Consider the following 15,662-nt stretch of genomic DNA (forward strand, 5'->3'; position numbering starts at 1 on the left):
AACACTTTTAAAGTATTGAAAAAATGCAGATGCCTGTGGTTTGAACACCTAAGTACAACATTGCAAACTTTGTAAATATATGTGAACTTAGATCAAAAAGGTTTATATGTCACAGTACATGTTCATTATGTCATTCCAGAAAATATCCATACCCCTCGCACAGGAGGTTTTTTGGACTAGGTTCTTAATGTCCTTAAAAAAGTTTGGCCTTTTACAACACCACCCTGGGATTTTCCAGTAGTTCTTTTGGATATTTTCTGGAGCCACACATTTCAATTTTGTGATTTCTTTTCCAAAGTGGTCATCAAATTGAAGGAAACCATATTTTAATTAAATAATACTTTACTCTACAGTAGGAAAAAATGGCAAAAAGCTCAAATATGAATTTACCAAAAAAGGAGGAAAGACGGCCTAGAAAGACTAAAGGAATTATGAACAAATTGTTTTGTCAACTTTTAAAAATGTTTCTGGTGATTTATTCAGGATGGACAATTCATGACACCGGTTCTTTTATATAACTGTTATGGCTGTGTTCTAAATCCTGACTCTACTAATTTGATAAAACACCTGATAAATAATTATTGTCTAGAAATTACGACATTTAGAACCTAAGCTAATGTGGTTTTAGTACTTATAGTAAACATTATGCAACATGCACAACTATCATTAAAGAGAATCATCTTGCAACATTTTGATATTTTCTGAATGTTTGGTAATTCCAATGACACCACAGGCCAAGCAAGATCCACTATTTCCAGTTGTGAGGCTCAGTTCATGTCCTCCTGTCCCAAGATCATCTACTCCTGCACAAACCTGTGAAGCAAACATCCTTACTGAAGCTTACTTTTTACTACAAACAAACAAGTTTTCCAGACAACTGTCTTTAACAATTTTGATTGTGTGAATGAACAGCAAACTACCCTAAACAACTTCTCTTCACAAGGTTTCATTTGCTTATGAAAAACTTAATAAGACAATTTTTTGACAAATACTCCTTAAAGCCACAATACTCTTGTGTGCAGTGGAATTATTTAAATTTTAAATCCAAGTTCTTTATTCTTTCATCAATAACTTTTTTGGGTCATGCAAATGAGCATGTTTTACCATTTGACAAGTTCTATCTTGAGAACAATCTCCTTGCAGTAGGATATAGTTGTCAAGGAACAACCTGCCAAATCTTCTTAATGAGCCTCCTAATGTATATGTGAAGACCTACTTGTCTATAACTTCATAAAGACTGAGATTAATTTCTTTCAACTAAGGCTGGTTTGGTCCAGTTTGATTTTAATAATAAGCAATCCCAAGGCCCTGTTGGGGTGAAATTCTGAAATGCCAGGACACTGAAACAATGTGGGGTCTGATAAAGTGGCAGCCAGTATGACAAATGAATGTAACAAACTTATGAAATTGCAACATGGAAAGGTTTGAAATTCAGACAAGGATTGGATATGCTTAACCCCGCTTACAGGACCGCAGCCATGCATCACTCTGTACAACCGGACATTACAAACGTCATCTGTGTAAAAATCACTTCAGTCTATTACAGTACTGTACAATTACTTGTAACCCACTAGTCAATGAATGATGAACAAGAGCATTCTGGAGGGCGGCATAAGGTTTTATGGTGATGCTTTTTGGTGTGGTTTTGCAGAATTTTTTTTTAACTTGCAGTATTGCAGTTTTAAAAGACTAAGCGGTTTGCAGTTTCATAATGTATTGCCGATTTAGTTCAATTGCGACCAACTGCAAAAAAATGGGTGTTTCTAAGCTTGTGTTTGGGATATTTGAGCCTGAAAACTAGCATCTTGATAAATTTTCACAAGTATGAAGTATGAAGTATTGATGACAGCATTTAGCACACTTGTAACTATGGTTTTGGTGTTTTGGTAAATTTTGATGCAGTATTGCAGATTTTTTTGGACATTTTTCTACCCACTTTTGCAGTTTTTGGACCCCCCTTACACAACCCTCATTCTAATATTTGGTTCCCAGATCATGAGCAGTCAACTTTGCAATACAGACTGCTTAACAATAAATTTCACAAGGAAAATACTGACCTCTAATGTGCGACCTATTACTGAGTGTTCCCCTGTTAGTGAAACAATGTTATCAGTAATGTTCACTTCTGCCTGGCCTTGACTGTCAGCTTCAATGTTCCCAAGGTCTCCTGCATGTCTATTATAAAAAAACAAAATGAATTTAAATAAATAACTTACTTACCCATGACAGTTAGTGTAAAATGAATTATAAATAGATTCGAACCCCTATTAAGCAGCCACCTATTAAATGGCCACCCCTATCACGCGGCCAGCCCCTTTGCGGCCACTATCCATTTCCCCAAGGGTGGCCGTTTAATAGGGGTTGAAATGTACAGTCAAACTTCTGGTTGCGACCACCTCTCATAAGCAGCCACCTCTCCCCAGTAACCAGTTTTCCAAAATACCAAAAGTTTCCAAGTCAAATAACTACATTTTGAGCCTCTTGTAGGCAACCACCTCTCGTAAGCGACCACGGCCACTTTTAGAGCTAAAAGTTTGAAATTCTCCTTTGTTTTTATAATAACCTCCCATAAGCGACCACTTGACAGATAATAGAGCGGAAATTGGACAATAAGGTGTGGTTGTAACCTTATCGCATTCCTGGGTAGTACAAGAGATGGAAATTTCTCAATAGGAAATACTGGATTTTTTCTCAAAATTCACTTTTCACCAGAAAAAAAGCATTAAAAACATGGGGTAAGTCTCTGCAGTTACCATGTATGGGACAAAATTTTGAGGCAACATGGTCTAAGCTCTCGTAAGTGACCACCTCACGTGAGCGACCATCTAGGCTTGACATTTTGGGTGGTCACTTGCGGGAGGTTTGACTGTAACTGCACAAAAATTGTTTTTATTCAACATAAATTATGAAAAAAATAATGAAATAATTGTAAAAAAATTTTAATATAAATTGATAATTAATGTAAAATGTAAATAATAAGTTTCCTGATTGAATTAGAATTTGGAGTGTTGAGTTTTGAGGAAATTGTAAAACCAGAAACCCTCCGAGCAAGGATGAGAGCCAAAACAGCTCAACCTACAAATGACTGACTAGGTCCAGGATTTGAATCTGGGCCACATTTTGAGGAGCTATGCCATGGTTTTGTATCTTGAAAAGTTTAGCCAAAATTTTTCAAGTTTTTCCATTGTAATTCATGTCAATCTTCTCCACCCTTAACCATCCTTGTTCCCTTATGGTTTAATATTATCTTGTTGGTGATTTTCTATCAACAGTAAAGTAATATTTTCAGGTTTCCTTCAGTCTAAAGATAATATTTTACATGCCCAAAATAACTGAAAATGCTATGACTGAACTTCCCTTAAGAGTGCCGAGGGCTCTATTACCATAGTACCATTCCTGCATTCTTTCCACTAATAACTGAATGTATACTTATAAGTTAATTTAAGGCTGCTGTCACCAAGTAAATTGTATATACATGTCCTACTTTTTTCCTTACCTGTCTTCATCTTCTGGTCCTCCATGGCTTTTGTTCAGTGGATTAAAGTGAGCCCCAGCACTATTACAACCTAGTAGGTAAAAAAAAAAAATAATAATAATAATTTTATGCTGCCCCACGAACAACATACTACTACTACCAACAACTTACAACACCAGCGACAACAACAACAAAGTACCCTGAGAAACTAGGATTATCGAAAATGTGCAACAAAAATACCATGAAAGATCACAGAGAAACATATTAACAACCTTGTGATATATCCCCAAATTCTAGAATATGAATGCCATGATGCCCTTCTGTCAGTCCTTGTAACACTCCTGTGATTACACACGGCGCACCAGGATACTAGAAATAAAATTTACTTATCAGTCATTCCTAGCCATATTTAAAAGGATCTAAACAAAGGATTCTTCAATAGACCATCCCAGTTTCTAGTGCCATCTTTGTTGGGAGGGACAAACACAATTAATGTAAGGGAACTGTTAGATGTTCGATATCCTAACAATTCAAGGATGATTAACATTCCCACATTTTTATGACTTAAAAGTTAAAGATACCCAGGAAAAGATTTTAAAAATTAACTTTGAAGGACAAAGCTGTGTCTAAGAAGCTGAGGAATCACATTTTCAAAATTTCATTGCAAAGGAAGACTTCATTTTACAGACAAATGCAGGGTGCAAAGAAAAAGGGTAAGGGGTCCGACATTTGAGTGTACAATTTAACAAAACTTTGTAGAGTGTCCCCCAGGACAAAGGTCCAGGGTATGAAAACTTCAAAAACACGGAAACCGTAACACTGTGGCTTAATTTTCTTGGGATGCTCGTTCAGTAAATTCCTTTATCTCAAGCACATCATTTGGTATTCAAATTTTCTGTGATTCCTCTGACATACAATTCTCCACTATTCAAGTTTGCTATGTTCCCCCCGCCACCCAAGCAAGAAACCATCAAAGGGCCTTAAGGCTGCTGTACACTAGCTGATTTTTGGTCATAGACCTGCGGTTTCTTTGTCGGAGTCAAATCGGGTTAAAATTCGTCGGGCCATCAGTGTGCCGCACACTAGCCAATTTTTTGTTGCGACTAACCACGTTGACGCTTGGGACCGAGTCATCCAAAATCAAGATGGTGCCTATTCCACTCACATGACTCTTATGACATTTCCTAATTGGTTGAGGCGCACACTAGCGGACAAGGCCCGACAAGATGTTTTGAGATCTAGCACTGTCAGATATCGCCCGACAAGCCCCGAACTTGTCGCAGACTTGTCTGAATAGACCACACACTAGCCAACAAATGAAGATTTTTTGTTGGCCAACAAAAAATCAGCTAGTGTGCGGGGGCCTTTAATTGCAGCGTCAGCAAGAGTCAGGACTTCACTAGGGCAACCTGTTTTATTGCCAAGTCACAGAGAATGTGATAGCACAGTCACTTAAATTATTAATTTCAAGAGGTTTTGTTTTAATTTTTTCTCTCTATACAAAAGTTTTCTCCAAAAAAATAAAACCTAAGGATATTTTAGTTAAAATATCCAATTTCGTTCTGTATGCTCAAGTGTTTATTGTTCAGTGGGATTTTATGGTGGCACATTTTCCACGCACTTGCATTGACAACTGACCGTTCAAATGTAAACAGAGTTTGATTGTAAATATGAGTTTGACTATTTTAAGCATGTGGAACATAACCGACGGAGACCAATCTCTACCTTAGTTAGGTGACAATTACTGTAATAAAGGATACTGAAATGCCACCATTCACCAAATTAATTAAGCTCATGACAGCTGGATCGATCTCACGCGCATGATAAGATAACGTTGTTTAAGCTAATTATGTGGATCAGTACTAACTTCAATTTAACTTCCTTGTGGAAATATTCAAATAGTCGATTTCAGAACAGAGACGACCTCTTCAACAGCTTTCTTCCGAAACAGGAATAATTGACAACCTGTGTGTACTTGTGTATACTACACGAAGCAGTTCTTTTTAACCTACTTGAAACGAACGCTTACCTCTTGTAAGAACGTAATCGATCCTTGAACATCACTGCCAGCTAAGTAACAGACTGCTCGAGCCATACTTGACAAGCATCAGAGGTATTTGTAAAATATATATTATCAGTTCAGCTTCAGTCAAGACCGCAAAAACAACAACTTCCAACTTTGACGTCTCGAACGCGCGCGAAAGACAAACACACCGCTGACACAAAGAACTGCCCCTCCCCCGAAGGTATAGCTACTCCATTCCACGTACATTCGAGCCATTACTGTTAGCCTCCTTGGCAGAAATTAATCTTTCTCTTAGGACTCTGGGAAAAAGTGTGTGGTCCGTGAGCCAAGAGTCTCGGCGAAGGTCATCAACATTATCGGCGGGGGTGGGTGGGAAAGACAGGGGGGTGGGACTCCGGGAGAATACGGGGCGAGAGAGGAAAGGGCGGGAAGCAGGAGTTCTAAGAGGGCGGGAACCTTGAGAGAAATGCAAAATACTAATTTCTGTCATTTAATAAACGCTTAAATACTTTCAGAAACAGGAACCCCAATTTTTTCTTTACTTCCACTTTAATAGCATATTTTGAGACTTCTGGGCAAAAATTCGCCCTTAAAAACTGAGGCTTACTTCCAGTAAAATTGAAACCACAAGGTCGGGAGTCGGGAATGCAGGTGCAGGAGTTCTGACCCCCTGTTTCCCTCCCCCCCACCCCCGCCAAACAACAACATTGCTTGGAGGGGTGGTTAGTACCAAATCAAAACGTGAGGGGCATGTGGAAATGGGTTTTAGAAGGTATGATGTATGCAGTCGCTTGGAAGGGGAGAAGGGGTTTTGTCTGGCTTCAACAGCAGATTTAATGCAGTCAGTTGTGCTCATTTTCCCAGATACCACATGACTAAATGTTTGGAACAACTGTATGGAAATTTCCTGGGAAGTCTGGAGATTTGTTGAAAACATTCAACTGAAAATTCTGGAAATTCCAGTAGAAAAATCAAATAGAATCAAAATTTCTGGTGAGAAATTTCCAAAAATTTGGGTAAACAAGATTAGTTAGTCCTCCTTTCTGGAAATTCCAGAAAATGCTGTTCCATTCATCCCTGGAAAGTTAAGAAAATTCTGACCAGAATTTTTCATCATCATTATTAGCCTGTCCCATGCCAGGCATTTGGTTAGTCGAGGGGCAGTGCAAATACAATGGAAGAAAAAAAGGCAGGTATTGAGAGAAATGAGTCGTACTCCTCACTTATTTTTTCTCTTCCTTTTTTTTTTTCTTTTCTTTTCCCATTTTAGCACTGTGTCTGCCCCCAACTAACCAACCACCTGGAACAAGTTAATAATTATTGGTCTTACGGTTACAGACTGAGGTACTATAATAAGCAGACCGTATATAAGAAAGAGCATGGATTGTGTGTCAAAGCAGTTTCTTTAAACACAGGCAGAAAAGCCACTTGTGTAAGCTTCAGGCCATTATTTAAAAACAGGCCAACTTTGCTTCAAAGGACAGAGGATATCACTTTACATGATCTTTCAGTGTTCATATCAGCCCTTAGTATCCATTACTCAAACCATAGTTTGTAAGTCACATCAGCTTTAAAATTAACCTAGCATAAAACTGTTGAATGATGGAAATTTATGAGAACCTTGTAAGAGATATTTTTACCAGGAAAAAACAACCCCTCAGGAACCATGGAGAGGGAAGGGCTGGTGGAGCTATTAATAACTTGGGTTGACAGTTTAGTGGTCTAGATGACAAGGATAATGTATGAATTTTGCAACAAGAAAGCAACAAAATGGCAAAAAAGTGACCCCTAAGAATGCTTGTTTGTCCTGGCCAGATTTTTTAGCCCTACCAATTTTTGGTCTCTTCAATCCCTACCCTAGTCTGTGAACACAGATGTATTTCCAGCTGTCACTTGTCTCTCCCAAAAAAAACAGCATTATTTTTAGTGGAAACAAGCAACAGCCAGAAATTAAATACCTCTGCGTTCGCAGGCTATCCATGCCCCTAAATAGAAATAATTTGCAACTGGCACCCGTTTTAAGAAGCTCAATGTGGCGTAGAAATTTTTGTAGAGCTCTACGACTCTACGCTTTCGTCACCAGTCTCCTCCTACATGTTGGAAAGATACATTACCTCTCCTACTTCATAGCTTTTACCGTAGTTCTGTATTGTTACTATGGTTACCTGCCTATTTTGTAACATTTGATTTCAATTTGCAGCATATTCCTCACATATATCTCATATATATTAAAATGCTATTAAAGTGTCATTACGGTTTACAGTGTTTTAATCGTTTCCAATTTAAAATTTTGTATTGAGTTTACCCTCTACCATCTATGCTCTACGCTCTACAGTTCTATGTACGAGCATAGAGGCTAGAGGCTTACAGTTATTGTAGCAAATATTAAGGTGCATGGGGAACGTTTAGTGTTATTACAGTTTACGGTGTTTTAATAATCTTTCTAATGTACAATTCTGAACTGAGTTTACGCTCCACGCTGTATGCCCGGAGGGGGGGGAGGGGATACTCCCTTACACGGGCTATATAGGTATGTGCGGCCCCAAAAGGTATGGTTTTTCAGCCGTTTTGGTCATAAACAGGGTATAGATTTTTAGGTGATTTTGGTCATAAATAGGGTATGGTCTTTGCACTCTAGCCTTCATATGGGTAAGTTTTTTAAGAAGAAGCCACTTTTTCATCATTATCGAAAAGAAAAACAACAAAAGCCCTTCACAAATTATGTTTATGGTAAATTAACATTGGTCTGATCTAGGGAACCAATCATAACGCAGGTCTGAAACAGAGTTTTGATTTAAGGGTCAGGTCATAAATAGGGTTTCGAATTTTTGGTCAGGTCATAAATAGGGTAGGGAATATCGCAGATTTTGGTCATAAATAGGGTAAGGGTTTTGGGAAGCGGGCCGCACACCCCCAATCAATTTTTCTGGAAGTACCCCCCCTCCCTCGCCACTGGGGCTGTATGTTCTACCATCTACATTCTACTCTCTACATTCTACCAGCTACTCTCTTCAATCTACGCTCTACGCTCTACCATCTACCCTCCAAGTCCATCTACGCTCTACGTTCTACCAGCTACTTTCTTCGATCTATGCTCTACGATCTACCCTCTAAGCCCATCTGCTTGGAAGGCTATTGGAATTTGTAATTTTTTAAATTTTTTTACTTTTTTAACGAGCACTAGTGAACAGCACAAAGGAAGACTTCTTGTAGTTGTAAGCTTTTTTGTTTATTTTTTTTTTCGTTTATTTCCAACGCACTTCGTCTCTATCTGAGACTTCTTCAGGGAATGATTTCAGTGGGCCTAAGTTTAACTTCCCATGGAAGTGAATAACTGCTGAAACATGCTGTAAACAGACGTTACAAGAAATGCCTTTATGCACATTATTGTCATATTTTTGGGGCCATACGATTAGCGCTAATCGTATTGCGTGTTGCCATATTTTGGGGGCCATATGATTAGCGCTAACCATATGACCCCCAAAATATAAAAGAAGTTAAAAATAAAAAAACATTTAAAAAAATGTTACAACATTAACACATTAAAAAAAGACATTTTTTGTTTGGAAGGGTTTCCACAGAAATCCTATTAGAGTTTCTTAGTTATCTCTATAACAAGACTGATTGTATTAAACTTACGTACTATGTTACTAACGAAAGTAGTATTTCATTTCTTGATTATTTCTTTACAAAGATGCTAATTTTAGCACTCAGCAGCTTTCTACCTATCAAAATCCACTAAATAAGTATCTGTACATTCCCTTTGAGTCGTTTCATCCCCAGAGCAACAAGAGGGCCTTGATTAGAGGTGAGCTTATGTGCTATACTAGAAATAGCTCCACGTTTAAAGCCTTTAGTGAAATGCGAGAAATTCTGGAAGTGCCTCCGGCTTCGCGGTTACCCAGTTGGGGTTTTACTTCCTTTATTCAGGGAGGTTAAATACATTAACAGAACTTAGGGTCGTAATTCGTCGTAGAGATTGCTGTTCATTTCAAGTTCGAAATAATGGTTTAACTCAGAACCACTAACATCAAGCTGGTTATCCAGAGACATTTACCAGACTTAGACTGTATTGCTAGTTTTTAGGGTTGTAATTCGTTATAGAGATTACTGTTCATTTCAAGTCCGAATAAATGGTTTAACTCAGAACCACTAACACCAAGCTGGTTATCCAGAGACATTTACCAGACTTAGACTGTGTTGTTGGTTATAAATCTTCTACTACTTTAGCATATTTATGTAAATAGTATGTTTTTGGGGGGCCATACAATTAGTGCTAATCATATGGTCCCCCAAATATAACAACATGCAACAAGGCATTTCTGTTAATGTCTGTTTACAGCATGTTTCAGAGAAACTCATACTCGCAACCAAATACTTTTTACCCCTCTACTGGTTTTTTAAGCCTCTAAGCTAGTGTAGAGAGTAGTCAAAAATTCTTGAACTAATAAACTCATAGATACGTAGAGCATAGAGGCTGAGCGTACATGTAGATGGTGGAAGATGGAGTGTAAGAGCTTTAAGAGTGTAGCACGTTGACTGTAGATGGACGAACATATAGCATAGAGCATAAAGCATAGTCAGGGTACACTAAATACAGAATTGTAAATTGAAAACAATTATTAAAACAGTGCAATCCATAATAACACTCAACATTCCCTAAGCGATATAATATTTGCTACAATAACTATACACCACTACACCTCTACGGTGTATGCATATGTGAGAGAAATGGAGCTTAAACATTCAAAATACTACCGTAGAGTCGAAGAGCTCTACGAAAATTTCTACGCCTAATTGAGCTTCATAAAACAGGCTGGGTATAATAATTTGCTGCACTGAGAGGCTTATTCACCATTTCATCAGTCTTTAATCATGATTCTTCCAGAAGCTCAAGGACAAGTGAAAACATTACAAAATGAACTTTTAATGACTACATCATGTCTCTTTCTGGTTATTTCAGACTTTAAGTCTAGTTATTACACACTTTCATGCTTTAGTCCCTCCAGTCATCTGATGCACTGCAAGAATCGGCCAAAGATGCTCTTTACTTAGTAATACCAATTACTCCACAGGCCTGGCGAGGACCTGCATTTCCAGTCTTCAGGCTTTCATCATCACCACCTTTTCCCAAGTCATCTTGCTTGGCATGAACCTGAAAATTGAGCCACAAGTTGATAATGATTAAAAAGGCTTTGAAAACAGCCTGCTTCTGACACATAACAATCCAAAATTAATATAGTCCTCAGTAGTAGATTTAGGGGAGGTTCTGCTACAGTTGTTCTTTCACTTTCTGGAAAAAAAAAATGTCAGTAGTGAACCACGAGTATAAAATTTCCCCTCCCACTACTTTTCAAGCAAGATATACCACAGCTCTAGTACAATCAACTTGTATCTTTTGACGGCCTCTTGTGTACAGGCTTTACTTTGATTGCACAAGTGATAATAATTTGCAGACAAAGTGTGCCACCTATGAAACAGCAGGGTATCTACAAGGTGATTAAGTCAAGTCTAATAGATTGAACAATCTTGCTTAAGTGCCTCAATCAATAACACACATTCAAAGGGCAAATCTCAGTATTCAAATAACACACTGTCTCTGGACTTCTCTTCAACTATTAATTTTTTTGCTAGTAATAAATTCATTTAAGTCAACAAGCCAGCATGAGGCCTTCAAAATCTCAGGGTTTTCAATAAGAATCAGAGTAGATGGCAAAACTTCAGTAGTGGACAGTGAAGGTACAACTCGAGCAGAAGGCATGACCTTGGGGTGGGGTGTACAGGAGCATGCATGGAGATTCTTAAAATTTGGACTTCTTAAAATGCCTTCTGCATTCTGGAGCAAATATATGCATTATTATAACAAGTATTAATCTGGCCGGGTTAATTCTTGTTGATCTGGTGGCTGTGGAATGGCCCTGAGGCAGTTTGTTTCAAGTTCTTGACGAAATCAGTGGAACAGGTAGCAGCTGTAAAAATTGATGCAGCCTTACTCCCAGATGCAACAGCAATTTTAGGAGTGTCTGTTGTTGACGCTTCTCCTAACCATCTGAATCAATTAAAATAAAAGATTAGTTTCTTTATACCTTGGGTGCACGGCAGTTTATGGCTCCATTTGTGGCCACAGAAACTCAGGACATACTTGTCTCTTTACGCTGTCGCTTTTGTGGAGGTTAAAACCCTCCAACAGAGTTGTTTGCCTCTTTGCGGCAGACATCCGATGTGTAATCAATTCAAATTTTGACAAAACTCAAACTCCGCAAGGTGGACATGATCATGTCATGCATGACACATGTGGGTAGTTGTATTGGGCATGCATTGTGCAGGTTTCATCCCGAGGTTATGCATAAAGGCCAGGCTGCTCATCGCAACTGTTTTTGAACGAAAGAAGAAACAAACGTGAGTCACCGCTGCTAATTACTCGGAATTCAGGCAACTTCCTTTTGTGTTTTATGAATAAATGTTGGCCAATCCAAGCATTGTGTTTTGTAGAAAAATGTTTCATGCCATTCGTCTCATTTGACACAAGTTCCCAATCAAAGTAGGTGGCGAAATCATGTGAAGTAGCCAGCAAATTTCACTGGCCACCAGCCCTTATTGAAAACCCTGAATCTCCCAAGGTGAATAAAAGAAAACATGTTAAAGGTAGTGAGGAGAATTGATCACATACCACAATTGTGCGTCCAAGAACAGTGTTTGGTCCTTTAAGAGTAACAAGTTTGTCCGTTATGTCTACTTTTGCTTTACCATCAGCCCCTGCTGTGATGTTGCCAAGGTCCCCATAATGACTGTATGTTAAGATACAAAAAAGTGATAACATTACAATATTAATTACTATCAAACAGTTGGGAATTCAGGGAACATTTCTAAAACAATTGACCAAACCATAAAACATGGCATATTCTTTTAAAGCAAAGGTACCTGTTAAAATGCTTTACACTCGTCAATATGAAGCCACAATAACTTAGCAATACTGTTACCAAAAATGGAAGTAACTTTTTGAAATTCTTTAGGATATTGCAGAGGAGAACATTCAATTTGATATCACCTAAACTCAATTTCAGTATATTTTTCTCAGATGGCCTCCTGCAAGAAAGCGTGCTGATACATAGGCAAATTTGTAAATAGGAAATCTTTACTAATTACACGCATGCAAAGACATACCGTGTGGGACGAAATTTTTGTGGGATCCAATTTTTGCAAATTTCGCAGATTAAATCCCCTGAAAACAAACTCTGGCGAACAGAAATTCAGCAGAAATTTACTCCTTTTATTTACATTGCTGAATTTCAATGGAAGTGGTTGCAAACAGTGTCACGAAAGCGACCACATGGCTTCTGTTTTTGTTACTTTCAAGTACCACACATGAAATCCGTGAAAAATTATTCCCAGAAGTAAAGTCTGAAATCCAAATAATTGGCAAAAATTTGTTCCTGTAAAACTCAAAAATCTGAAGTCTGCGAAATTAAACTCCCGCAAAAATTTCATGCTACACGGTAGACATTTTTTATAATAGGTATAAGTTTTACTTGCTGTCTTATCCTTTTAGAAAATGCTTATTTTTAATTTAATTAAAAGCTATTAAAGATCTTAGAGCTTTAGTTTAGGTATTAAGTTAGCATTTTTGAATATGTTTATAATACTAGTGCTATACCAATTTATTTTACAATAACTGGAGACATTGTTACCGTATTGCATCATCTGGACCTCCATGAGTTTTACCTTCGGGATTAAAATGGGGGCCAGAACTTGTACAACCTGAAAATGAAAACAAACAGATAGTCCACTATATGTGTAGCATAATGTGGTAACCCTAAACATATCATTTACTCCTCTTTCACTATTGAACCATCAAACTGTCCTCGTAGCTGTCATCCTACTCACACCCGCTTTCAGTGTTACCTGCATAGGTGTCATCTTTGCACTAACTTTTGACATGCAATCTTTCAACATGCCATCTTTCGACATGCTATTTAAATAGCTGACAGATTGTTAAACTGTGAAAGTGGAATTTTTCCAGTTATGATAATTACTGTCCCCAAATGGCTGAGGAAGATTGTAGACTTTGCATGTTTCCAGCTGTATGGGATAATTCCAACGATTTGTGTGTAGTCCATCAGCTCTCAATAGTGACTTGTGGTCGAATTGGGTTGTTACCGCTTTTAGTATTCGAAAGATGTAAACATTCAAAACAGTCATCTCTAATAGTGTGACTTCTTGATTTTGGTTGTCATGTGACTATCCGTACATATGTACATCCGTCCATCTGTCCGTACCCCAAACCCCCTTCCTTGAAATATAGGAGAGTAGCACCACTACCGTAGGTACATCTTTGATATTGGACATCCATGTTATGATTAATTGACAGCTGTCAAAGCAAGGTATTTGCTGACCAGTATCACGTGACCTTATCGCAGGCTCAGATCAAGAGCTCACCAAGGTCGCGTGTAAGCAGTTGAAATGCCCCGATCTACATCTCAAATGACTACATCGTGAGACTAACGATAATACGCTTAATTATTGCATCTACCACAATGAACAACAACAACCTTTTCCTCGATACAAGTTTATGTTCCACCATTTTGGTTTTGTTTCTTGAACATTTTCATCCCAGTCGACCACGCTGAAATTTCCCATATGAACAGACCCCAAAATTTGTCCCAGTAACTGAGCCAGCACAGTTACCGGGCTCATATGAAGAGGCCCTCAGAACCCTACCATTTGTGCCATCTCCAAACTGGTGAACGTGGAATCCATGCAGTCCAGGTGTAAGACCCTCCACTTCACCAGTAATCTTGCACACATCTCCATCCTGTAAGAAAATTTGGGGTTACTCACTGTTTTTCAGACTCGGGCCTGTTGATCAAGGGATAATGTTTCTCTGTTGTAAAATATCAACGTCATGGAAACAGTGTGGACCGATGAGGGTGTTGCCCAATGTCGATGATGCCCCAGTTGCACGGAAGCAAAAGTAACACATGAGAAGTCTCACTGACTTCAGGAAACGATTTAAATGATTTATCTTTACTTGAAAAAAACATTTAAAGCTTCATTTCCCATGCTGTGAGTTATTTTACAACTTTTTTAACAGCTTAAAATATTTAGCAAAGATCTGATCGTAAGAGCGAATGAATTCACTATTCACACACATGTATTCACTCGTCCTCAGGCAATACTAACAACTTACCTGCTCAAAGTGGATCACACCTTTCACAGGGCTATTGTTGGGTAATAAAACGCAAACTGCCTTCAGTGCCATAGCTAGTTCTGAATTTCTTTACGACTTCGAACAGCTTGAATCCTTTTCTCTACAGCAATATGCCAAATCAGCACGTGATCTTCTTGTCAAGCTCACAGAGGAACCTGGGAAAACGCTTGAAGGAAAGCGTCAAGTCATCGCGCTTTGTTCCAAGGTTGTTACACAATAAACAGGAGTATTTTCTTATTTCACTCTGTCGCTTCTTTCAGCTCTCTTCCAGGCGTTCAGTTAGTTTGAGAGAAGCGCGAAAACACAGCGGAGCGAAAAAGGGAGAGAGTCTTTCTTGGTGCGAGGAGCGATCGAAGACGGGAGGTTATCAGCATACCAGCGGAATGTGGCATTCTCTGCGTTACAAATACGTCAATAAACGGCCATATATTGAGCTTGGGTCGCCTGCGGTTTTGATCTTCTGCGCTGCACAATTTCTAGCCTGAAAGGGCCGAGAAGAAACTGGCTGAGAATGAAGTGGTCTCCCCTCCCATCTCTTCTGACCTCTTTCTTCCCGCTTTCTCTTCGCCCCACCCTCGACTAGAGAGCCTGTTCACAGGATACATTCATGGTCATGGGCTCGCCATGGCTTTTGTCAGCACCAGAGCATCCTTAAACTTGGTTGCTTATGAAGTTGTCTGTGGTTGACCCAAACAACTAAAATATATAAATAAATAAATAACTTAATTTAAGTATCGAATGTACAAAGTACTGTAGTACTTATTGGGGACACTGTAAATAACTAAGTATTGAAAATAGGACACAGACTGCCCAGTTGGCTGTTCTTACACAACGCGGGTCGAGGAATTTAACTCAGGACTACCGAGAACAAATCCAGATAGCGGTAGGGTGGAGCCGACCAAGGTGTGTTCGACCAAGGCGAAGTACAGAGGAAACTCGGTTATTTTGGTCTT

The 15,662-nt window shown here is 38.6% G+C and overlaps 1 protein-coding gene across 1 annotated transcript; it reads right to left on the reverse strand.

Moving 5' to 3' along the window:
- Nucleotides 1-321: 321 nt before the first annotated feature.
- LOC145480518 (uncharacterized) lies at nucleotides 322-15,289 on the reverse strand. The gene is made up of 10 exons (XM_081458761.1): nucleotides 14,689-15,289; nucleotides 14,220-14,313; nucleotides 13,190-13,259; nucleotides 12,172-12,289; nucleotides 10,550-10,656; nucleotides 5,505-5,571; nucleotides 3,748-3,844; nucleotides 3,497-3,566; nucleotides 2,058-2,175; nucleotides 322-813 (listed from the first exon to the last, which is right to left on the reverse strand). The coding sequence occupies exons 1-10, from the start codon at nucleotides 14,758-14,760 to the stop codon at nucleotides 667-669; spliced, it is 960 nt and encodes a 319-aa protein (XP_081314887.1). The 5' UTR covers nucleotides 14,761-15,289; the 3' UTR covers nucleotides 322-666.
- Nucleotides 15,290-15,662: the final 373 nt, after the last annotated feature.

The sequence above is a fragment of the Orbicella franksi genome, chromosome 3 (assembly GCF_964199315.1).
Source record: "Orbicella franksi chromosome 3, jaOrbFran1.1, whole genome shotgun sequence".
NCBI lineage: Eukaryota > Metazoa > Cnidaria > Anthozoa > Scleractinia > Merulinidae > Orbicella > Orbicella franksi.